The 27,120-nt window shown below is 38.2% G+C and overlaps 1 protein-coding gene across 3 annotated transcripts in view; it reads right to left on the bottom strand.

Moving 5' to 3' along the window:
- Nucleotides 1-27,120, bottom strand: part of LOC121725885 (stromal interaction molecule homolog) — a 54,896-nt gene that overhangs the window by 3,601 nt on the left and 24,175 nt on the right. For 2 of the 3 annotated variants that reach the window (XM_042113044.1, XM_042113046.1), the window contains 7 exons: nt 21,886-22,001; nt 11,077-11,273; nt 10,586-10,705; nt 10,106-10,273; nt 3,028-3,162; nt 2,636-2,756; nt 2,349-2,405 (listed from right to left, as the gene is read on the bottom strand). In XM_042113044.1, coding sequence (XP_041968978.1) covers nt 2,349-2,405; nt 2,636-2,756; nt 3,028-3,162; nt 10,106-10,273; nt 10,586-10,705; nt 11,077-11,273; nt 21,886-22,001 — 914 coding nt within the window. The remainder of the gene's footprint in view (nt 1-2,348; nt 2,406-2,635; nt 2,757-3,027; nt 3,163-10,105; nt 10,274-10,585; nt 10,706-11,076; nt 11,274-21,885; nt 22,002-27,120) is intronic. The other variant, XM_042113045.1, reaches the window with a different exon arrangement.

Below are 27,120 nucleotides of genomic sequence, written 5' to 3'. Positions count from 1 at the left end.
AGTTACAGTTATAAAAATAAATTATGTTATTTAGTTCTAACAACGTAACAATGAGACTTAACGAGTCGGCTTCTAACATTTACGGTAATATTAAATATACAAACAGACAAATATCTTCGAATATAAATGTTTATAAACATCTTAGCAATTTAATTGCTTGATTTTGACACATATAATTTTATAGAAATTAAATAAAATTGAACTTGTAGATGCATTTTATGCTACTAAGTATGTAATGTTCAATTTTGTATGATATTGATATGTAATCATGTAACAATAATTATCAAAATATTTCTAAGCTAACTTTCTATTAAGTACATCTATTCTAAAACTAAAACTTACGTCTAGCGAATATAGTCTAATGGAGATTTGAGCACAAAGCTGCGAGTTTTAGTTCATGTTAAAATAGTTGCATCTGTAGCAGTCATTAGCGATATCTACCAAAATGAAAAAATATAGAAAACATTATAATATCGGAGTTTTTATAAATACATACATAGCATATTATTAAATATCTTTATCTAATACCATTTTTCATAGCCATTTTGTGCACTTCTTTTATCAGGTTTTACTTTGTCTTTTCTTGTTAATTTTATTTATTTATTTTATTGTGCTCAAAATTATTTTCGATATGTTATATAGCTTTATAAACAGTTACACTAACCTCTAGCAAGTTTAAATACATATTTATAAATGTTTTACAAAACATAAGGCACAAATTGTATTTCAATATAACATTAGAAAAAATATAGTTTTGTAAGGCCCACTTGCGCCAAAACTTTGAGTTAAATAAATAACCCGGGGCTTAATAACTCAGTGTTAACGTTTTTAATTTTTAACTCATACTACATATTGCACCAGAAGAATTTATCCCAGAGTCAACTAACCCGGGCTTATGTCATGTTCATTCATTCTTTTTACATCCAGCTAAATATGATAGAGCGAATGCTGAATAATTTAAGTGTACTGCTCTCTCTCGCTCCACAGTACTTTAAATAAGGCTATCTCTTTATGTCAGATTTGAAATGACACGTGGTTCTATGTCGCATTGTGCGTGCGTGTTGTGATATTTTGTGCAAATAAATTAGGCGGAAAATGATAAAAATTGGGAAGAAACACTTGTGTCCAATGTTTATCTAGTCTACCTATTTATAAAGGAGTTCACTAAAGACGCACTAATCCAATGATATTATTATTAAACTTTGGTAGGGACTTACTTTTTATGCTCATATTTTGTATATTGCAATTATTTTCAATTTTATTTAATAAAAAGAGAACAGTTTCTTTTTCTCGGCGAAATCTTCGATGGAAATCTTTGTCTCTTTGTGAGTAAATAAGGGAACCTAAACAGATCGGTCCGTTCTACAATCCTTCTGTAATACGAGTCCGAACTTATGTATTCGATAATTTCTTCATCATCGTCAGATAACAACTACTGATCATTTATCATGGTTAAACACAAAATAAAACCGGTACCTATTACTGAACACAACAAACTACATAAGTCATAACCGAAAAATCTCAGTTTTGATATTACTAACCCAGAGTTAGTTGATTTAACCCTCCGACATCGGTGGGTTAAAAATTTAAAAAATTAACACGAGGTTAACTCCTAACTCTTGGTGGTGCAAGACATGATGTGAATTTAAATTCGAAGTATAATTTAACTCAGAGTTAAGCGTGTTAACCCAGTCTGGCGCAAGTGGGCCTTAAATGGTAATATCATTTCATACATATAAAATATAGAGTTAAATAGCATTCAAAGATCTAGGTCGATAATTTTACGAGTCACCAACGCAAGCAAATAATTCTTTGAAGGCTCGGTACCGTAAGATTGTAATTTGCGTACGTCACGCAAACTTGGGTACTGTGGCCAACTTTTATGTGGAGCGCAAACTTACGTATGGTACCCAAACTTGCGTGTCACGCAAACTTGCGTATGGTACGCAAATCTGCGTATGGTACGCAAACCTGCGTATGGTACGCAAACCTGCGTATGGTACGCAAACCTGCGTATGGTACGCAAACCTGCGTATGGTACGCAAACTTGCGTATGGTACGCAAACTTGCGCATGGTACGCAAACTTGCGCATGGTACGCAAACTTGCGCATGGTACGCAAACTTGCGCATGGTACGCAAACTTGCGTATGGTACGCAAACTTGCGTATTGTACGCAAACTTGCGTATTGTACGCAAACTTGCGTATAGCACAAAAAATTGCGTAAAGCACGCAAACACGCACGCAATGCGTCTTGAACTCGAAGTTTACTTGCGGAAGTGACCGCGTTAATATGGTGCGGATGCGATCACTCGACGTGATCGTGGTGCGACATTTCGTCCATCTTACCTGAGCCACACAGGGATGTGTCGTCGCCCAGACTCAAATCATCTTGCGAGCTGCGTACTGGAATTTTAATTGACACAAGTTAGCCGAGAAGTTTTAATCAGTACATTCTATGATTTCTCAAATAACACATAATAATTATATTTGCATAGCTGACAGAAAAACTAGTTTACCAGAATTTTCGGTATCGTGTAGGTCGGACAACAGGTTAGGAAACATTGGTGTAGTTAAATAAGTATCTATAGTACTTAATAGACATTAAGTACATCTGTAGTAGAGAATAAAGTTACCTCTCGCTTGTCGTCCATTGGCGGTTCGGTACAGCGTGCTCTCTAGGAACTGTAGACCGTTGTTGTTGATGATATTGAAACCACACAGCCTCTCGATCTGCTTCCACCTGTGCATTCGCTCCTGAAAAACAATCGTCGATTTAATGTTATCTCTATCGTTCTTCGTAATTGTGAAAGAGAAAGCATGACGATAAACGATAAGAAATAACCCAGACTGGAAGAGTAGGTGTTACTGTCACACTTAAAATAAACTTCCTTAAATTAAACTGCTTAAAATATCTTATAATTAAACATTTTGAATTTTTGGCATATAAACTGCACACTGTCAAAATGTTCCTCAAATATGTTTATGTAGTCATATAAACGTGTGCGGCCGTCAGACTGTTATTTACCTGCAACTCCTGGGTGACTTCGTTGAGCGCAGTCCGCGCCTCCACGATAGATCTGTCGACGTCGTCGATGGACTTGCCGTGCGTCGACACGAACGCGCCAACCAGGCTCGACCGCTTCTTGCGTAGCTTCTCGCACTGAAACGAGTAGGGTAGTGAGAAAGAGAGACACGATAGTAGTGATACCGACTAACATCGAGACGAACTATTTTGTTTTGGTCCCCGCATTCCCGCGCTGTGGCTTCAAGAGCTTGATTTAATAGTACATTACGCACCTAGGGAAGGAAAATAAGAAATTTCTCAGACAGGAAAATAAGAATGGCTTCGCCGCGGCCAACAATTACATGTGATCTGAGGCTTTCTTATTTACTGCCCATGGTGCGTATACCTACTATTTTTCTCATCGACGGAGGCGGAAAACGGCATCATCGGTAAGCGCAGCGGGAAGAAAGTTGACGTTTTCCGCCCGGTGGTGAGAAAATATAATTGGTAACGCTTTCTATCTCGACGGACAAACCACATTATGTGTAGGGGTTGTCTCCTACAGTTGCTGGATGCTGGATGATGGATGCTGGATGATGCTGATACTGATAGAGATGCTGATGCTGATAGAGATGCTGATGCTGATAGAGATGCTAATGCTGATGATAGGTGTTAAATAATACGCTCTTGCTGCTTGATAATGCTCTGTTATTGCTCTGTTCTTGCTCTGTTCTTGCTCTGTTATAACTCTGCTGCTGTTCTGCGTAAATGCATAAATTTATACAAGTTATACCGATCCGTACAAGTTTAAATGACGAGTAAGCAAACGTGCCGGTTCAATGTACGTGCTGGCTCAATGTCATTCCGAGCCGTACAAGTTCACTGTACGTGTTAGTGAACCGTACATCTTGCCACTCTAAAAGAAAGAAAGAATCTAAAAAGTATAAACGTAAATTAATTTAAGAGATAACGAAAACTAAACATTTAACAAATTAAGTAGTAAAAAGGAAAGATTTAGTCTATCCGGGGAAGTCTGGGGAATGTGACCGTCGATGTCGCGGTGGGGGCGCATTCCTCGCTCCGACACAGGCGTGCGGGCAGCGCGTAGACGGGGGGGTGCGGGCGCGGGACTGGTCTGCTCCGTCGGTTCCTCTGGCGGCGTCCTCCGACTACTCGATGGTCTCTTCCTCTTGATAAAATGACAACACACCAATACTGTTAAAATTCCAGTGAAAATTCCAGTGACTATAAGCAGGAAGTAAATAAGAATGTAATGGTGTGCGTCATGAATTGATGTGTTATTGATGGTCGCTTCCTTCAGGGCATGTATCTGTCGCTGCATGGTGTCGTATACTCCCTCATCTCTACTTGTATGAGGTACGGAAACTGAGGTATTTATGAAATTACTCAAGGTTGAAATAATAGGAAGCATAATTGCTTGCTGATGTTGCAGTTGAATGTTTACATCGCTCGTATAGTAGTGATGCCCAAGCAACGTAAAAGTGTCCCCCTTTCACTGTGCAGTCCTGACCTAAGGCAATAATGCCGCTTCCGCTAAGTGTATGTGACGTCAGGCTAGCCGGACATATGGCGCGCACGTGACATTGTCCACAGCTGATATATAGCCACGCTGCGCTTGAGTGTAACTTGATCCACCGGTCCGAACATTGTTTTGTTTCTATTATGCAAAACGTTTGTTTATTTTCTGGTGTCAAAACTTCTGTATCACAAATTGAATGTTTTATCTTCAGCTGATATATAGCTGTATTTTGCATACAGAGTAGTCTGCCACCATGATATTTCGTGCAGGATAAAACGTCATCCTGCGACATGGGAATAAATGTGTCCTTCCCCATGTTAAATGCCATAAACTCCGTGATTGGTATTGCATAATATGTAGTATTACGTTGCATTGTTAATGGTAGACTGATGACTCTATCCAACTCGTAGTTATCACTGTAATCAACGGAATATTAATTTCCAGAATTAAATAGTTGCTGTTGATGTTGGTCTTGACATGTAGAATGTCATATAGGTATTTAATGTTTTCCGCTTTCACAGGTACTGATAAGTCTCCATTTATCTGTCCAGAAATAATGTTGATCTGTTGCTTAAGTTGCTGTGGTGGTATGATGTGGCTATCGAGTCTTCCCTGGTAGATATTAGTCACGGTGTTGATAAGGCTTTCTTGTGTCCGACGGATATTCGATATCAGGTTGTTACTCGTAATGTTGATTGTGTTCGTAATTATGTAATCTGATAATTTTATTATATTGTTTTCTTTAGCTAATTGTCCCAGCTGATTGTTTAACATTACAAATTGTTCATTCATGCGTTGCTCGTTCCGAAAAATAATATTATTTTCGGTTTCAACTATCGATGTCTGGTTGAAGCGACGGCACTTGATACAGTTTCGTAATTGACTTTTGACAGCGCGTACACCGCTAACGATCCAGTAAGTGTCCCTGATATATGCTAAAGTAAGTTTTGGGCCTCCATGTAGAGTCGTTCGGTGCGCTTGATCTATGATGAGCTCCGTGAGTCTGCTTGATGTAGGTAGAAGGATAGGATGCTTCGCAGAGTAGCGTAATATTGTGTTCTCAAGTCTTCCACCGACTCTCAGAATGTCATCTTTATCCAAATAAGGATTCAGATTTAGAAGTCTGCTGTTTGATTTTAATACTCGGTGTTTCTTTAAAGATGATATTTCTTCAAAAAATTCAAATTTCTGCACTGTTTTTATAATCAATTTGAATGCATCTTCTATATTGCTTGCTGTTAAGTTATTAGCTTGACAAACGTTTTTGCGTGCTCGATATATGAAACGTGATACCCAGGCAATTATTTTTGCAACCCGAGTAATCGAGCTCATTTCATTTAGCAATTTATATATGATGGAATCAGAGCTCGATTGTAAAGCTGCCTGCACACTGTGATTCTTTTTCTTTTCAAGTGTTGGTTCTTGATATGTTTCAAGGTCGGCTCGTTGTTGATTTTCTTGAATGAACTTTGGACCTTCCCAGTTCCCACCAGAGTGAATGATTGTACAGGGAGATACTGCTTAAGCCTCTTGTCGCACAGTCTGCGGCATTTTCCTCAGATTTTACATGTCGCCAATACTTAGCTGGAATAACATTCGTGATATGTCGTATTCTGGTTGCGACAAATTGCTTCCATTTGGAAATATCTCCATGAAGCCACCCTAGTACTATCATGGAGTCTGTCCAGGCATGTAAATGAATTTCTTTTGATGTATACAAGATCTCCAAAACCTTCTTCATAAGTTGTGATAGTAATAAGGCTCCCAGCAATTCCAGTTTCGGCAGTGATAATTGTTTCTTGGTTGGAACAACCTTTGTTTTTGCAGTGATGAGTTTTGATGTATAAGCGCCTTTATTATTAAGTGTGACTAAGTAAATTGCGCATGCATACGCTTTTTCAGATGCGTCACAAAATCCATGTAAATGGAGTGACTGACCGATGTGACCCAAATAACGGGGAATTTGGAATATATCAATTTTCATTAGATCCCTTTTTAATTCATTCCACTCATCTTGTATGGAATCCGGTAATTTATCATCCCATGATAATGATGATAGCCAAGTCTGTTGAAATAGGATTTTTCCTCTGATTGTGAGAGGTGACAGCCAGCCAAGAGGATCATATATTTTCGAAATCTCGGATAAAAGTTCCCTTTTGGTGATGTTCGTTTCAAGGCCTTCTGTGAGCTTGCATTGAAAAGAAAATGTGTCAGAGGCAGGATTCCATCTCAAACCCAGTGTTTTTCTATTTTCGACGTCCTTGAATTCAAAAGTGTCCAGCTGATCATATGATAAATCTTTTGTTAGTTCAGATGTGTTGCTCGACCATTTTCTAAGGTTCATCCCCGCGCTCCTTAAAACTTCTATCAACTCTTTTTGTAAATTTTTGGCCTCAGTGATGTTGTCGGTTCCACATATTAAGTCATCCATGTAGCATGAATTAGTTATTGCTTTCGCAGCAGAAGGATATCTTTCTTCGTTATCGAATGCTATTTGTCGTAGTGTGCGCATGGCTAAGTATGGAGCGGCCTTAGTACCATACGTTACAGTGGTAAGGTGATACGTGTTGATGACGTCATTTGGAGAGCACCCCATATTATAGATTGTAAAGGTTGATCAGATGTCCGAATCCGGATTTGCCGGAACATCTTTTCAATATCAGAAATCATGACGTGTCTATGTTCACGCCATTTCAGGATCAATCCTTGAAGGTCCTGTTGTAAGTTAGGTCCACTCTCCATCAAGTCATTCAGACTTTGTCCTGATGATGTTTTTGCCGATGCATTAAACACAACTCGTAATTTTGTCGTTGTGGAGTCAGAATTCACAACACCGTGGTGAGGTAGGTAATTTGCTGCGAAGTTCATATTTGTGCTGTCCTTGACTTTCCGCATGTGACCTAGTGACTCGTATTCATTCATAAACTACTTATAGCTGTCTGATAGCTCTTTATTGTTTGCCATTTTTCTTTCTATGTGTGAGAATCTGGCTAAGGCGATTGATTTTGAGTGTCCTAAATTTTGCCAAAAATTTGGCTTCATGGGGATGGCCACCTCGTATCTACCATCCTCTAATCGTCTTGTCGTTGCTTGATATAAGTCCTCACAATATTGTTCAGATTCCGATAAGGTTGTGTTCACACTTGACTCCTGGATGTCTTCAACTTCCCAGTATTTTGATAAATCTTCAACTTGATTCAAGATGACATTGCAACTGAAGGTTCTCACATTTCCTGACAATATCCATCCCAATTTTGTTAGTTGGGCTATCGGAGCATGCGAAGACTTGATGAAGACTTATGAGACCTTCCATAATTATGTCGGAGTAAATGCTGGCGTCCAGTAGTAAATCAATAGGTTTTGAAATATTATACTTTGGGTCCGCAAGGTTGAGATCTCGAATATGTGGCCAGGGTTTAATCTTAAAGGATGAGTTCGGCAAGTTGTTGATGACTCGTGACATTACCAGTGCCTCAGTTGTAAATTGATAGTCTTCGTATATAGAATTGCAGACAAGTGTGACCATGCCCTTACTATGTTTTGCGCTGGGCCCTATGCCAGACACTAACGCATGATAACGTTGGCGCTGCAAGCCCAAGAGCTGAGCGGCATTTTCTGATATAAGGGTTACTTGGGACCCTTGGTCTAAAAGCGCTGTCAAAGTAGTAAATGTCCCGTCTGCCGATTGTACTTTGACAGCTACTGTTGTGAGTAGTACTTCTTCGCCGTCCGTTGCAACATAGTTGATATGGTGTTGTTTAGTAATTTTGCTCAAATTGGGGGCGCCTGTTGATGATAGTGATGCACTTGATGTGGACGGCGACGCGTCCACGTTCTGCAATGTTTGCAGTTTGCTGCTTGCGGACTTTGTCTTTAATTGCATGAATGACTCATGAATATTGGTGTTATGTGGTTCGTTGCATTCATTACAACGCCGCGTTGATATGCATTTTTGATCTTGATGCGTGTAAAGTCAATTAATGCAAATTTAATTTTTTTGCATAATGTCAAATTGTTCTCTGCTTGATAAGTTGAAAAATGCTGGACACATGTAAAGATCATGGGATGCTTTACACACATTACATGACTTTCGTGTGTACGTTGGGGCGGCTTGATAAAGTCCCTTGCTGAAAATATGTCTGTTTGGATATTGTGACACAGTCGGCTTCTTGTTACTATTGGACGATCTCGGTGTTAGATGAACTTGTCTGGTGGTGATGTAATTCCCCTTTTCCCTGCGCTGAATGGGCTCTAGGGCTGTAAATTTGCTCTCAATAAATGTCATAAACTCTTCGAGAGTAGGAAGAAAGCGCGGTTCTTTGCGAGCCTCCTTGTAGTCGCTGTAAGTATCCATATCTAGCTTTTTGCACAGAATGTGGACCAATAACGGATCCCAGCTGTTTGTATCCACTCCCAAGTTTTTCTAATTGCGGAGTCCTTTTTATAATTGATGTGGATCTTCTCGATCTCCTTAATTATAGCGCTCTGACGTGCCAGTAGCTCTTGCATGATGATGGAGGGTGTTAAGAGTCTTTACAGTATGTGCGTTCTGTCTCAACTCTTCCGGGGCGACCCGCTTGTGGGAGACCGGTTGAGCCGATTCGCTACCGTATCAAGACAATAAAAACACACCAAATGATAAGTGATGTTCCTTGCAGTACCTGATGATGTTGTGCTGTACGTCTTGAGCTGCTGTGACCTTGATGATGATGCTCCTTACAGCTTCTTCTCAATGCTGGTAGGTTGTGCTCCTGATAATCCACAGATGCGTTGATTCTTTGCTCGAAGGACCATATGTAGGGGTTGTCTCCTACAGTTGATGGATGCTGGATGATGGATGCTGGATGATGCTGATACTGATAGAGATGCTGATGCTGATAGAGATGCTGATGCTGATAGAGATGCTAATGCTGATGATAGGTGTTAAATAATACGCTCTTGCTGCTTGATAATGCTCTGTTATTGCTCTGTTCTTGCTCTGTTATTCGATAATGTTCTGCGTAAATGCATAAATTTATACAAGTTATACCGATCCGTACAAGTTTAAATGACGAGTAAGCAAACGTGCCGGTTCAATGTACGTGCTGGCTCAATGTCATTCCGAGCCGTACAAGTTCACTGTACGTGTTAGTGAACCGTACATTATGTCTGCTCTGTCAGAGAGTCAGAGACGGAGTACTATATTGCCTACTTTTCACCTTTCCGCTACTGAAAGTCTCCAGCTCTCCCTTTCACAGGTACGAGAAAGAGATAGAGGATATCGCTGCACTACTCACCGCCTGGCCCGCTGCAGCTGCATGTCCGCCTGCTGCTTCTAACGCAGGTAGAGGTGTTTCTCAATCTTGTGGGAGACAGAAAGCGACGGACCATATCGCCTACTCACCGCTTCCCTGGCCTGCTGCAGCTGCATGTCCGCCTGCTACTTCCAACGTAGGTAGAGGCTGACAATGTCAATCTAGTGGATGACAGAGAGAGACCAAGAATATCGCCTTTATCGCCTGCCAGCTCTCCCTTCCATAGGTCCGAGAAAGAGATAGAGGATATCGCTGCACTACTCACCGCCTCCCTGGCCTGCTGCAGCTGCATGTCCGCCTGCTGCTTCTTCCGCAGGTAGGAGCGGTTCTCGACCTCGTGCGTCAGCTGCAGCCACTGCTGGAGGCCGGCGGGCGGCGCCCAGCACCGGTCCTCCAGCTCGCCCTCCGCCCTCCGCAGTTCTCCGCGTAGCATCTGGCGACACGAGTCAAAATTATCAGCTTTATATTTTTTTATTTTAAAACTACTAGGCGTGCCGCCCGCCCACCGCATCCGGCTGGTGATTAAAATCGACCATGTAAACTATCAGTTGCAGGCGATCGCCCGCCGCATAAGGTGTTTCGGTGTCGAAGGAAATGGCCGAGTACCATGCAATTTTAGCCACCAGTAAACGGACGGTCGATACGGCGTGCTCAGGCGACTTGTGAAGCGATTAGCCGCACGACGGAAATCGACACGTGTAACTCCCCTTTAGATTTTAGATGAAGTATGTTTGACCGTCGGTACCTCAATTTCTGCCTTAAGCTGCGACACCTCGAGGTCGGAGGAGGCGGAGTTGAGCAGGGGTATGTCTCCCGCCTCACGCAGCTTCTTCTCCAGGTTCATCTTCTCCGTGTTTACGTTCTCCTGGAATATTACAATAACGAGTTAACAACCAGAAAGTGCACATATTTTAATAGAAAAGAAAAAAGAAAGATAATATAGCTATCTCGTTTCAACGTGTATAGAAGGGCCACTGTATTATTATCGCGAGTTAAAAACATATTATAGCGGTGTCAACGTACTACCAGAGACATTGACTCGTAGGTAAATAGCGGACTTATATTTGGTGGGGTTATATGATCTGTTAGCTAACAGCTTGGCTTGACATAGCCCGACTAAATAATGTCGGTCGGTCATCTGGCTCCGTGAATCAATTTCTGTGATGGGACCTTCTGCTCCGCGACCGTACATAAGCGCCGGATCCGTTCTACGATGGGCATATCAGCTCAACACACCTGCTCCAGCTTGGCCTTCTCCAGCTCCTTCTGCATGTCGTCCAGCGCCATCTCCGCCTTCCGCAGGTGCTCCATGTCCCTGAGCATCCTCTGCACCTGGGTCCTGCTGGCGCGGCCCGCCCTCAGCGCCGCCCAGCCGCCCACAGCCGCGCCCAGCAGCAGGGAAGCCAGCAGCCAGTCCTTCCATCTACTGCCTTCTGCAACAAGCGGCCACGGGCAAACATCTCAACGGGGGTCGGCACACGGGGGGGGAGGGCATGCTCTACACGACAGTGAGGCTCTCACACGAGCAATATGATTTTGCCCGGGCAATATAAGTTGGGGCATTTAAAGGGTAAGATTGATTTATTCCCTATGACTTCTGAGGTAAGAGGACAATGGCAAACTTTTTGTATAGAGCGCTTACCTTAAGATGTGTGTGATCTTACCTTAAGATGTCAATAAGGTAATTTCCTATAAGTTTTATAGGATATTATTAGACCTTAGGACGTCTCATAGTCATCGTTTGTGACGTCGCATTGCTCGTGTTAGGGCCTTTATATTATTGTGATACACACCGAATACCAAGTTCATAGAGGTATTTTGTTTTATTATTTTACAACACACTCGCGTGATGAATATTTACAACGTATGCTATACAACACTAACAATATGTAGTAACTAGTATCCTTACCGATAGCTTGCTGTACCTGTGCTTAGCTAAGAGCAAACAGACATTCTATTAAAATTTTAATATGAATTAAATAATATCACGGCCGTGCTGTCTTACCACTAAACTGTAACTAAACCACACAATTAGATGATAGCCATTTAATAAACAGGTTGACAACCTGTGTGTTGTGTAGATATAATATATAAAAAAGTGGTTTAACATAATTTAAAGCATTCTTGAGAGCATAGCACTACATACATTAATATCCTTATGAGAGAATAAGAAACCTCTTATATCTGTCGCCCGTGGAGAGTTGGAAACATACAGCCGCCCTCGGAGACATTTAACTATTTGCTCAACGTTCATTGAATTAAAGTTTTGACGTATAATATATTAATATTATGAAAAATATGTCAAACCCTTAGGGCTAGGCAACACTGCGTTGCGGCGTCGTACCGCAAAAGGGCGAATATTTGAGAGAGACTAAATTCATGTCTTCGAAGTTGGGTTCAAAACGCCTTCGTAAATTTGATGTAACATTACACATTTCAATGTCTAATTAACTTACGAAAATGCTGCTAAAACTATTTGAAAGTAGAGTTAATATTTCAAAAGTTATTATAAAAAAAAGTACCAAATTATTTTTGCATGTCGTTTCGATACTGCCGCTTACAATTTATTATTTATAAAAAAAAATGAGCTAGAAAGGATTAAAAATTTAATGTTAATTTGAAGATAAAGAACTAATAAACTATCCGATACCAACAAATAACACATCAACTTACATTAAATAACTAAAAATTATATTTTTAAAATGTTCATAAAATTCGCGTCATTGTCCTGCGCATTGTTTGTTTTGAATGCCTTGCCGATATACTCAACGTGACGGGTTGAAACCTATTTTGCGATAAAATCTGCTGGCTCACTTTATTTGATCGCAGTGCTTTGGTGTGGATAGAGGTCTTCGTTTTATGCAGGTGAGTCTTTGAAATACGTTCTACAAAAATTTCCAAATAAGACGTCATTTACATTTCTCGATGTGTGCCAACATTTGTCTGTTTTTCACTACTTTTTTTTATACCAAGTTATAAAGGCCCGCAACATTTCTAAGTTCTTAATAATTTTCTTAGTTTTCTTTATATCAATACTTAATTATAAACGAATTTAGTGAATTCCTCATTTTCCTGAACGTCTTTTTCCTGAATAGCCCTAAAAACATAATGACGATCATTCAGAATAATGACCAAATCTGTAACTGTATTTCAGGAAATCAGGGACAAATATATCGAATCGATGCAATGTCGATATTACAATTAGGTAGTTATTTGACACATTTTCGAAAAATAGTAGTACAATAGTAAGAAAAGTAGTAAAAATGTTATCTACACTTCAATATTATAAAGCAGGAGAGGTTGTTTGTTTGTTTGAACGCGTTAATCTCAGAAACTACTAGTCCGATTTGAAAAATTCTTTCAGTGTTAGATAGCCCATTTATCGAGGAAGGCTATAAGCAATATTTTATCACGCTAAGAATAATAGGAGCGAAGAAATAGAGGAAAATGTGGAAAAAACGGAGGGAAATTATTTGAAAGGGCTTATTTGAACACACTAATCTCAGGAACTACTGGTCCGATTTGAAAGATTCTTTCAGTGTTAGATATCCCATTTATCGAGGAAGGCTATAAGGAATATTTTATCACGCCAAGAATAATAGGAGCGAAGAAATAGAGGAAAATGTGGAAAAAACGGGGGGAAATTATTTGAAAGAGGGCTTATTTGAACACACTAATCTCAGGAACTACTGGTCCGATTTGAAAGATTCTTTCAGTGTTAGATAGCCCATTTATCGAGGAAGGCTATAGGCTATATTTTTTCACGCTAAGACTAATAGGAGCTAAGAAATAGAGAAAAATGGAAAAAACGGGGGAAATTATTTGAAGGGGCTTATCTCACGAGCTACTGGAGCAATTTTTCTGTTATTTGGTACAGATAACTGATAAGAATTAAGAAATTGACCACGTGAAGGATCATAGGCTATTTTTTGTGCCCTAATTTGTCTGTGAAATATCTAATTTACGCGAGCGAAGCCGCGCGGAACGTTTGATAATAAAATATTATTTGAGAAATAATAAATAGGTATCAGAATTATTATTATTTAACAGGTGTACATTTTTTATTGCAGGTGACTCGAAAAGGTAGAATATATTTTTTTAAAGGCAGATTTTGGTATTAGCTATATTTTAGGAAATACATTTTTATAATAAATCAACACTTTTACTAACATACAAGTTTTATTGAAAATCCTATTTTTTACTTATAATAATAATAACCCCCACACCGGTTTCGACGACGGTGGCTGGTTTCATTGAAACCAGGCCAGTTACGCAGGAGTAATTTTATAGTGCCCAAGTGTGTGCGCAGTACACATGAGCACTCTCTATTCCTTTTTACTCTCATAACCCAGTGGGACGGACGACCGACACGACTGGCGAGAGATGCGCAGGACCGACTTTTACATGCCCATCCGTGATCCGAAGCATGGATCATCTTACTTGTCAGACCTTATTTTCCTGTTCTGAGTGTCAGACAATCAGGTGATCAGCTTGCAATGTCCTAAGTCCTTACTAAACTTGGAAATAACAATTAACAATATGTTTCCAACGCGGGAATCAAACCTCTGAGTCAAGAGCCACGCTCTGGACCACTGGACCACGGAGGCGTTTATAATAATAATAATAATATAATCAGCACGAATATGGATAAGATTTTTAAAATAATCATTATTCTCAACAAATTGTCATTATTCTAAGTAAACACGTCATTTTCCACAAATTTTGTCATTGTCATGAACAACAGTTTTTACTTAATATTAAATATCTCTTAAATTATTTAATTTTTTTTCGTGACTCTTACAGAAAGGGAATTCTATTTCGGTGTCTTTTAACACCAGAAACATTCAGAGCAATATTTAAGGGTTTTTTAAAAAACACAATTTTTGGCCTAAAATAACATTTTGAGTAGATTCACCCAAAAACAACCGTTGAAAAGCAATCTAGTTTTTGCGGTGCCACGCCGCAACGCAGTGTTGTGGCCTGGCCCTTAATAAAAATAGAAGATCTTGAAAGTGTTACTTAAATACTTTTAAAAATATCCGTCAACAAAAATCCTGATCAAGACAGAAGAAGAAATCTTACTGATAAGAGGTAAATCACGAAATCAATACTTGTATTAATTAATAGAATAACCAATAACATCGATGTGTTAAGAATTTAATATTAACACTTCAATAATTTTAACTTTTTATTGCCATGTAGATGTAGTTTAACTTTTTGCAATTTTTATCAACAAATCGGGGCTTCCCAGATGTTGTGTGAATTAAATACTGAGGGCCTTGTATTGAATTTTTTGTTATTTTTGCTTTGAATGGTTAAAAATAAAGCTAGAAATCGCCGGAAATGAGCAATCTACATTTTAGAAGACACTAAAACGGTAAAGAAAGATATTGTGAGAAAACCTGTATATATCTGAGAAGACGGCCTGCTGTAACTCTTCCGCCATCTCTTAATAGAATAATTAAAAACAACATAGTTTAAGGGACGCTTAAAGAAATAGGGATGTCGTGCTAATATGCTTTTTGTCTCTGCAACAAAATCTGAGGCGGATGGACCCCACGGCTATGAATTTATCGATTTAAGAAAAGTGCCTCCGATTCTTTACAGCAGGGCGATTCACGATTTTAGGAAACTTTACCGTGCGGTCATTGGTTAATGCCTAGCGCGGCGAACGTCTACTGGATGTCGCGCGTTGAAGTTTCTGAATCCGATTGGAATTACGCATTGTGAACCAGGGCCTAGATTCTAGAAGTCAGTGAGGAGAGAGAGAGAGTCACTTATAACATGAGATTTGACTGTTTTCATCACGAATAATATAAATATAAACTATAAAGTCGTAAGTGCAGGCAACATTTGTTCAGACTTCAGAGCGGTAGAGGAAGTTATTGTAACAACTGTGGAGTGTGGAATTATAAAACGATTATCTTGACACAGTTTGTGCTTGTTTATAGTTAAACTGTTTAACTGTCCGAAACAATCTATCGGTTGTAGACTTGTAGTTTTACGGGTGAATTTTCCTCTTGCTATGCTTCTTCCATTTATTAATAATGCTATTCTTTGTTTTCCTCTTGCAATTATGTTTTTTCCAAAAAACTATTAGTACACTTAAATTCCTAAGTTATAATTAATTTTCTTCATTTAATATCACAGCCGTATCGCCTACATATTTCATATCCGAGGATGGAGGATTCGTATTCTTAGATTTTATAGATTTAGCATTCATTTGCTAATGAGAAATTATATAGATTTCACGCTGTCCATTTATGTTGTGCTATATTCCCAGTATTATGTAAGTTATAACCTTTGGTAAATACTAGTGGGTGGAAACAATGCCCTTGACTGATACCATCTAATTTTTAGACTCAAAAGGACTATAATTACTAGTTGCAATACAACGATTCAAGATTTAAGCGGAACTAATTCGCCAGGAAAATCTAAGAAAAATACAAAGACAGGTTTGAGGTTTCGTAGTTATCGAATTCTTCAAATAATTCAATAGAAGTTAAAACCGAGCAGTTTATCATCGTCTACATAGTTGAGATAACTAATATGCGAACAGGTTATATCAGTTTTTATAAATTTTAGTATATAAATGAAATATTGGCTAGATATTCTTTATTGTATTCTAAATTATATCAGTTCCAGCTTATATTCTCGCAGGTTCTATGCTTGCGAGAATCTAGAAGTTTAAATTTAGGTTAAATAAAAAATAACGAGCCAATTTTTCGTTTGTCAATGATTGAAATATACTTCTCTACTAGACTAGCTGGGTAAATCAGTTTTTGTTTCGCCAAGCAAGAAAATCAACTAAGTACTTAATCAAAAAAATTACACTCAGAATAATATCCGATTTAGGTATCTCTGATATCTGAAGTGGAAATATAATGAATGGTGATGGCACATTGTCTACTGCTTGTTATCTAACTAACCTGTTCAGGTAGGTATAGGCTGCATCATGCATGGTATAATATTTTGTTCTACTTAAATGCAAACTTGTAATCACTTGTTGAAGATTAAATTCGCAGCACGCATATTATGAATCAGGTCACAGTTAACATCAGCTTATTTTAAGCAAAAATATAAATAATTATTTATCTTTAAGTTTACATAACTCATACCGAAGTAAAATATGTTTCACACGCGAATTAATGGACAAAACTGAACAAATTATTATTAAACAATGCTAGTAAGTTAAGGTGACGCCGCGTTTAAGTAAAAAACCGTGTTGGATATGTTTTAGATTGCTTGTTTTCTCATTTCTATGAGAGGCCGGCCCGGTCTCTCATAGAAAACAAGCAATGGAACAGCAAGAAATGGAAAGGGCGTAAATGACAAAATGGTTTTTGTCGCGTAATTTAAAAACCATAAACATATTTCATTTATATGAAATGGGCTATGGTCAAATTAAGGTGTATGCTCAAGCATCAATCTATGTACAAATTTTGGAAGCTTGAATCACTCTCCTCTTTTGGCAAAATTAGAATCCCTTTTTTTACAGAGGTCTTTTTGATTGATTATTCTGTGTTATAAAAGTTGACCAATCGTGTTATGCTATGGGTAATTCAAAGACAAGACATGATGAATACTGACAATGAACTTTAATTTCTTAGCTTTAGTCATTGCTGAGAAAAATCGATATCGCTACAGCCAAATTATCAAGGCGTCGCCTTAAATTCATTTTGTACTAGAGATTTTTGTAACATTTTGCCAACAGAGGAGAGTGATTTAAGCTTCCAAAAGGGGTATGAAGATTTTTATATGGAGCCTTGCCCATTGTGTTTTTTTCCGCGTTCACGAATACGAACGCGAAAAAACACAATAGGGGACAGTAGAGCGGCCAAAATCTTCGCACCCCTTTTACATAGATTGGTTCAAGCATACACCTTAATTTGCCCATAGCTTATATGAAATGTATTTATGGTTTTAAAATTACGCGACAAAAACCATTTTGTCGCTTACGCCCTTTCCATTTTTTGCTGTTCCATTGCTTGTTTTCTATGAGAGACCGGGCCGGCCTCTCATAGAAATGAGAAAACAAGCAATCTAAAACATATCCAACACGGTTTTTTACTTTAACGCGGCGTCACCTTAACTTACTAGCATTGTTTAATAATAATTTGTTCAGTTTTGTACAAGAAAACAAGCAATCTAAAACATATCCAACAGGCAACACGGTTTTTTACTTTAACGCGGCGTCACCTTAAAGGGTCCGTCCCCGTCATGATTATGAAATGACGATTTTTCTTTTTCCTTCTACCTAGTATTTTAAATTATTATGAAGACAGCTCTTTCGGGATTTTTTGGAAATGGAAAATTTCTTTGCGTCACATATAAAATCTACATTTCATTACACATTACCACGTTTTTATAAAACACTACCACAATAACTAAAACTTAGTACCTACCTACAACACACTACATAGCATAACAAATTAATATTTGCCTTCATTCACCGATTCATAGTCGAGGAACATCCGACTCATCACGACACATCACAGGAACAACAGCGTCATTTACAACACTATCACAGGAACAACAGAGTCATTTACAACACCATCACAGGAACAACAGAGTCATTATCACACTAACAACTAACAACAGTCATATACAACGCTACAACAACAACACTATCGCAGCCATCGTCGCGGACTCATTGAAGACAGATCACTTCCTTCGCGCGCTGTGATGTAACTGTAGTGTCGCCACACTGCCGCTAATTGCCAGGACACGCTTCCGCTATGCAACATCGTTGTTTGTCAAGGAAAATCTTAACTGATTGTTTTTATAGGCAATTATAGAAACGTAGACTGCAATTTTTAATTTGTGATTTTTTAAAATATAATCTATAATTGCGGTCTGATATTTTCAAGAATATTAGACGTGATTGACACTATTTAATTGGTCAATTGGTTATAAATTATAATATAAAAAACCCTCGACCTCAACGAAATTAATTAAATTATTTTTACTTTCTTATAGGTTAAGTGAACAGAGCATCCAGGCTCTGTTCACATAACCTTATACCCTTTTTTTCGGTATTGTCGATTTAGTGCGACTAAAAGCGATTTAAATTTTAACGAACCCAGCGATTGGTAGTTTCGTTGAGGTCGAGGGTTTTTATATTTATGACCATAAACTTTTTAATGTTTTTCTTATATTTTGATTGAGCGTTCTTTACACATACTTATATAGATAAATATATGCGTTTCGTTGAATTATTGTCTCATAGTAATTGCGACAGCGCCAGTCCTCAAATTATTAAGACTAATCAGGGTCTCGTTAGTAGTATAGTGGCTGACATATTAATTTACAACCTTTCGCTAGAGGGCTCGTACACAGAACTACGACGCGACATCGCATCGCAAATATCGGTGGTAAAACCATTCCAATCTCATTTTAAACATTTTAAAAAATCGCAAATATTTGCGGGGCGACGTCGGCCGTCGCGTCGCAGTTTCGTGTGCGAGCCTGTAGTCTCCATTTGTCACCAATTGGTGGTCACAATGGGAGTTTATTAACACAACGCGTGGTTACATCACATAGCGCGACCACGCCGCTGCATTGTACGAAGCCTCACACGCCGCCACATTGACCATTGTAATAGATGGCGGCCGCGAACTTGATGGCTACATTTTTTTGCGAATCCAACCTCGCAATCATCTCGCAATATTCGACACAGAGAGGGCCGGTTTTAGCACTACTAGCGCCCTGGGCGAGAATTCTTCGGCGCCCGGGATGCTGGTTTTGAAGAAAAAATTAGCGCCCCTTTTGTTTGCCTTCAGCGCCCCCTTTTATCCGGCGCCCTGGACGGTCGCCCAGTGCCGTATATGTAAGCCAGGGGTTCCCAAACTTATTTTGTCTACTGCCCACTTTAAGAATCATTTATATTTTGGCGCCCCCTTTGTTTCTATTTAAAATGAATCCAGATGAAATAAATCACTCCCAAGGGCTCTACACAACGCCCCCATTTTTTTTGTGGGTCCCACACCCCCTTTAGACCTTAAGCGCCCACAGGCGCGTTATCGCCCACTTTGGGAAAGGCTGATGTAAGCTATGAAACACCGTTCACCAACAAGAGTGAGCAAAGATGGATCGACTTCCTCACTCAGGAGTCAGGATAGTCAGGAATAGCGCGGTACCACTAGCTAATTCAGGTCTGAGGTTTTTTTTTTGGAAACTGTATTAAAAAAAGTTAAGAACAAAACTTATTTGTAGGCAAAATAATTTGCAACAAATTATAATTTAACAATTTTTTTGTAAGATGTATAGTTTCTGAGATATTACGAAAATAGTGTTGTCCCCTTTTTTCAAGTTGGCGGCCGGGGGACAAGGGTGGCAACCCCACAAACATGAGGTTAAGCTTCTATTGACCACCCCCCCATACGTCCCGAAAATAAAATTGCGTCTATAAATATAAATATAAATGCAATATTCGGTCCTTAAATTGTATCATTTCAACGTGAAAGAATGGACTGACAGATTTTAGTGATAAAATGGCGGAATTCATTTGTTTAACTGTCACTTTGTCTATTCTTCCGTAGAAAGAAACCGTTTCTATATTGCTATCATGGTCAAAAGCAGCCTGCTGGTTTGCCATAATAGGTGGACTGCCATCATTCCGATACCCCTTCAGACGGCCTAAGCATATCTTAGCCGACCCTGTAGACCCCATCACAGAATACGTAACGTACTGTGTACAGTTACGTAAACACAAATCACACTCACCCGCGTGGTTAGTACTGCACCGGGGACGACGCCGGCGCCTTCCCCGAGGACTTAACACGACCCGAACGACAAACAGACAGACCGACCGAAATCCGATGCCGAGCTCGATCCCGGGTTCGAGTTCGCATGCGGATAGCATAGGAACACACCTAAATCATGACCGCGACCGCGACATTGTCGTAGAGAGCTCTACCAATTACTTTGACATTAGAACATACACGCGTATGTCACCCCAACCGGTCTCGGAAGGGGAGAGGGACGGCCCTCTTTTAAGCAATAACATTAATAACTTGAGCTCGTCTACCGCGATAACTCGTACGCAGCTAGTTTGTGCTACCGCGCGCGAGCAGCCTCACTCGTCTGAGAGTGAGTAAGGGGTCGGATCCCTTAAGAGCAGGGGGGACCCGTGTCCCCACGTCAGATAAAAATAGCTTATTTTCGTAGCTCTCCCCAATATTGCCCGTCTAGAATGTCACACGTGTGACTTTAGGGGAGGGGGCCAGGCCCCCCTCATTGTTTATTTCCAAACCAACTAGCAACAGACTAGTTATAGCCACGATTAAACTACCATGGTCTTAACCAGACCAGTAGCTTAGACCCTTTCGAAAAAAAAAAAAAAAAAAAAAAAAAAAGGTGGACTGCGTTTTGTGCTCTTATATCCTTCGTTACCAAATTATGATTTCTTGGATTAAATTATCAGAATAACCACTTGAGTAATTTTGGAGAAATTTAATATGACGACCGTAGCTAAATTATATTTTTCACCAAAAAAAGAAATCTGTTAATTAGTTCCTACTTACTACAACTACTCTGTCTACACGTACAATGCTATTCTTGTATAGACACAAAACAAACAATTTAAAAGTCATTCAAGTAGGATCCTTTAAAAATATGAACACCCGTAGAACTAGAAAGGCCTTGATCTTCACACAATATTTTTAAATCGGTTTTATTTTGTTGACAAAACAGGCTATTACAATAACATAACAATAGCTCACTTTTAAAATCATTGTTGACTCATAATGATTTAGCGAAAATCACTATAGCTTAATGGCTTTTTTTGTAGCCAAATATGGACCTGCGTCATAGATCGGGGCTTCCCAAATTGTTTGTCCAGTCGTCGCTAAGAATTAAGATCAACATAAGTGCCAAGTGGATTCTGTTAAAGCAAATAATAATGAATAAGCACATCTTTACACATTGTAGTAAAAAAAGGTCTGGGAAGCCCTGCCCTAGAGAGTACTCAATTATTTTTATTTTATCCATTTTTAAAAACCTTATTCAAGCTATCAGTATTAAATCCATTGCAACAGGACTTACCTTTAGGTGGGCCGAAGAGTACGACGTCCATCGCCTTGAGCGCGAGTTTCTGCTTGTGTATGGGGTCCTTTATGCCCAGAACATTGCTCAGGTACTGCATGTTGCTCACTGCCAACCTGAAACGACATGGAGCTGTAAGCATCTTCTTTAAGCGAGACAATCCATACTAATATTACAAATGCGAAAGCTCTGTCTGTTCGTCCGTCAGTCTCCCCTCTGTCAGTTGTCTGTCTGTCGGTTACCTCTAATTCAGGCCCAAACCGCTGAACTGATTTTGCTGAAAGGTATGGATGTACGTTGAGTCATGGCCTCATGGGAAATGACATAGGATACGTTTTATGCCGAATAAATGTACAGTTCCCGCGCGATAAACGAATTTTGGCGAAACGGAGTTGCACGCGTCATCTTGTCGGGTGTATGTAGTCGGACTTCGGTTACGTGATAACGGCCGTGTGCCTTTCCATGAAATTCAGTATTTAGGCTGGTATAAATAGTCAGTACTCAAGATGCATCTCGGTCTCAAGACACGATTCAGGCTCTGTGATTGGTTGGCTGTCAAAATTTGGACCAATCACAGAGCCGAACCGCGTCTGGAGACCGGGTCGCATTTTAAGTACTGACTATTTATCATTAGAGTTCGGGATAAAAAAAAAAAGATCTTGTCACATGATAACCACGCATATTATTTGAGTTATCAATGCTTCCAGTTGCTGTACCTAAAAGGAGTACTTACATAATAATCTCCTGTTCAACTTATCTACCTAATAATATTATAATTTATAATTATTTATTTATTTATTTAGCACACCAACAGTACATATACAATAACACATTTGAAAAACATATCATATTCAATAATATTTTAAGCAGTATATGCACAAATTATAGGTATGCATGACATTTATCAAATTAAGATTCGAGACAACAAAATATTTTAACTAATATTTAACTTATTTAATATTTAAAAGGTAGTGTCTGTATGACGAAAGTTTCATATTAAATATATCAAAATTATTATCTTTTACAGTGGACAGTTTTTCATTATAAAGTCGTGCCATGCGTGTTAGTGGACTGTTGTACGTGGTATTCAAAGTTGAGGTTGGAATTTCAAATAATCGTTGTTTACGCCTAATATGACTACTTACTCTAAAATTAAAGTGGTTAATCAGTTCCGCATCAATGTTGCCATTTATAATTTTATGTAACATGAGTAAATCAGAGTTATTTCGTCTTTCTTTTAAAGAAATCATCTTGAAGTGTGACAATCTGTCTGTATACATAGGTATGTCTTTTCGGAGTCCATTTCTTACACAAAGTTGTCTTACGAAACGAGCCTGAATGGATTCAATACTATCTATGTATTTCGAGTAGTAGAGAGACCATACACTAGAACAGTATTCCAGGCAGCTACGTATTAAGGCATTGTAAAGAAGAATAAGATTGCAATTGTTACTAAATGGCTTTGTCATTCGTATAAGGAAGCCCAGCATTTTTTTAGCCTTTATTACCATATTATCAATATGCTGATGAAAGGATAGAGAACTGTCAAAAATAATCCCTAAGTCACGAATCACAGAGACTCTGTCCAGACGAGATCCATTAATATGGTAAACATAATTAATATAATTTTTTTTATTAGTGAACGTGATAGTCTGACATTTTTTTATGTTTAAAGACATTCGGTTTTCGATGCACCATTTGTGTAAAGTTTCAAGATTGTGTTGAAGTTTTATGCAGTCATTTAAATTCTTTATAGCGTAATATATTTTTAAATCATCGGCATAGGCTAAACAATAGCATGTCATGAGACCCAAAAGATCGTTGATAAAAATTAAAAAAAGTAAAGGCCCTAATTTGGATCCCTGAGGTACACCAGAACGTGGAAAAATTGGTATCGACTCATATCCCGCGAGTGTAACCAACTGTGATCGATTGTGTAAATAGTTTTCAAACCAACGTAAAAGACTGCCATGAATACCGGCATGCTCCAATTTTGTAAATAGAATTGAATGATCGACACGATCAAAAGCTTTGGCAAAATCTGTGTAGATGGCATCAACTTGACCCCTAGCTTCGAGGGTGTTTGTTATAAAATTTGTGTAAAGTAATAAGTTTGTCCCGGTTGATCGGTTAGATACAAAGCCGTGTTGATTGGGATTAATAATATGACGCAAATGGGAGTAAACAACATTATAAACATGTCCTTCAAATATCTTTGCAAATTGTGACAAAATGGATATTGGTCTATAGTTTGTGACATCATTCAAACAACCAGCCTTGTGAATCGGGACAATATGTGCAATTTTCCATAAATCTGGGAATAATCCCTCTTTAATAGACTTATTATATATAATGTGAAGTGGCTTTACGAGAGCATCTACACAAAGTCGAATGAAGATCGGTGGTATTCCATCCGGTCCTGCGCCCTTATTTAATTCTAATTTCTTTATACTTTTCCGAATTTCGTCCTCAGTAATTTCTATGTCAGCAATAGAGTAGTTAGATTTCATCGAGCAAGAATATGAATTTTGTTTTTGAGGGTCATGATAAACAGACGCAAAATATTCAGCGAATAGGTTAACAATATCCTTACCCCCTACTCCCACACGGTCACCGTAACAAACTTGATTTGGGACGTTAATTCGAGCCTGTGTTGATTTTGTATATCGCCAGAAAGATTTAATATTAGAATGCAATTCACTTTCTATCCTGTGTATGTACTGTCTAAAACAGATATCCATAGCATTCTTTGCTTTAGTTCTTAAGGAAACAAATGTGTCGTAATCACGGGGATTATTGTACTTTTTAAATCTAATTGTATACTTGTGTTTTTCTTTTAAAAATTTTATAAGTGAAAGTGAGAACCAACATGGGTAGCATTGTTTTTTTGGCTTACACTTAGGAGTGTATAATTCAATTTTATCCCATAATATGTTATAAAATTTGTGAAGGAAGTCATTACAATTTAAGTAACTAAACTCTACCCAGTTTACAGATTGAAGGTCATGGAGGCATGCCTCATAGTCCATTTTCCTAAATGCGTAATTATGTTTTGAAATATTATAATTTAATTTAGAATATGAAGTTTTTTTAATAGTGAACTCTATTGGTGGATGGTGAATATCAGTTTTACTCAAGGGGAAGGCTTTGCTGACAGCAGTATTTGTGTTTTCGTCTACAATAATAAGATCTAGGATATTACCGTTGTCATTATAGATGTTATTTACTTGTTTACAAGCGGTGATGCAAAGGAAATCTCTTAATACTAATGCTTTAGGATCAATAGTGTTTAAAAATGGATCATCAGATTGGTGCCAATTGATATTCGGAAGATTAAAATCACCAATAATTAAAGTAGTCCTGTCATTATATTGTAAACATATTTCTTCGGCTCTAGCAAAGAAATGGGACACAATGTGAAAGGGAATATAGGATGGCAAGTAGACTACGCATAGGTTTATACAGACACTACCTATACTAATACATAACCACATATCTTCAACAGATGTTTGCCATGCAATTTTATTAACAAAAGTAAACTTATTGCTAACAGCTATTAAAATCCCACCACCATGTGCTTTGGAATACAATTCTTTGAATTGAGAACTATGATCGCGTCGTACTACTGTATATCTTTCATCAAAATATTCAGAAGATAAGAAACAGTCATCTAACCAAATTTCTGTTAAGCAAATTATGTCGTAATCGGAATTTAAGATAGACATTTTAAAATTCATGTGACTTTGTTTTAATTCCTCTTACATTTTGATAAAAGATAGAAACAGCCATTGAGACAACAAAAAATTTATAAACATGAAAATTAATTATAACTTAAGCTAAAGATATTAGACAATTTTATCTAAGCTAGTTTCATCTTTAATTAGAATACTTCCCGAGTTCTCATTCTTACAAACAAATATCTTTACATAGCGAACCCAGACGAATTTGTATGATTTTTCCTTGGCCCTCAATCTTGCAGCTGCATGCAGTGATTTGTATGTTGGAGAGAGATGTTCGGATACAAAAATTGGGCGTCTATCACCAGCGAAGCCCAAAACTGATGTATTTAATTTGTCATCGCTATGGGATTTGTTGTACCGCATACCGCATGTTCATTATATCAAAATCTCTTAGATCATACGATACAACTTTAGCTATCTGAGTTATGATATCTAGTAACACTTCATCCTTATTTTCTGGTAAACCATTAATTTCCAGGTTATTCTCCCTCAAATTCTGGTCTAAAGTATTTATTTGAGATTTTAGTTAGGCAATAGTACTCCTCATGGTAGAATTTTGAGAGCGAAGATCAGAATTTTCTTGTTGTATTTTTGCAAAATCCTTTTTTAGATCATTCACTTGAGTAATATCAAAAGATCCGGACAATTTTAATTCTTCGATTTGCTTACGCAAATCATCCATTTCTGATCTGATTTCACATTTCACGAATCATATGTTTCACTTCCGAACGCATCGTGTTTCTGATTTCTTTCGCTTATTATACGTCGTATACGGCTGTCCTTATCGTCCTCGCCATCAGAACTTTCCTGCGAGACATCATCATCGGATATTGTGGATTTATTTGGTTTATGTGTATTCAAGCAACGGGGACAGTTCCATGTTGAGCGCGCTGCTTTACTCAACCTTTTAAATCCCGTCGCAGTTAAAAGTATATAAGATTGCAATTAGAACAAGTTATTTTATCAGTTTTGTTCACTATTACACCACAGCTGATACATTCAGACATTATGTATGCAGAAATAGATATGAAAAAGTCCGATGTCGACACCAAGATTTGATCCCAGGCCTTTTGGATACTCGTGCCTTACTTATCGCGCAAGGCTACAAGCACTCGAGTCTATGACAGTGAATTTTTTATCAATATCAATGTTTGACGTTGACACTTATAAAAACACGTAGGTAGTTGTAAAACTATTGCGTTCGTCGTTTTGTCTATGTCACTTGTCAATAAAAAGTTCACTTCTGTTTACCGTCACTAATCACTTTTGTCTGTAAATTTAACCTTTTTAAACAGTACCAAAAACCGAGATAATTTAATTACTTGAAACTCCAATAACTGAACCACAGTATTCACTATAGTGCACGGTTGAACATTTGATATTTACTACAAATTCTAATAAAAACTTCGGAGCGACTTGTAACGTGACTGTTCTTTTGAAGTCTCGATGACAGATATGATGATATATATGATATGATTATCAATCCTACTATAAT

This window comes from Aricia agestis, chromosome 4, assembly GCF_905147365.1.
Source record: "Aricia agestis chromosome 4, ilAriAges1.1, whole genome shotgun sequence".
Lineage (NCBI taxonomy): Eukaryota > Metazoa > Arthropoda > Insecta > Lepidoptera > Lycaenidae > Aricia > Aricia agestis.
Note: the sequence above shows the minus strand (reverse complement) of the source record. Positions and strands in the feature narration are given on the sequence as shown.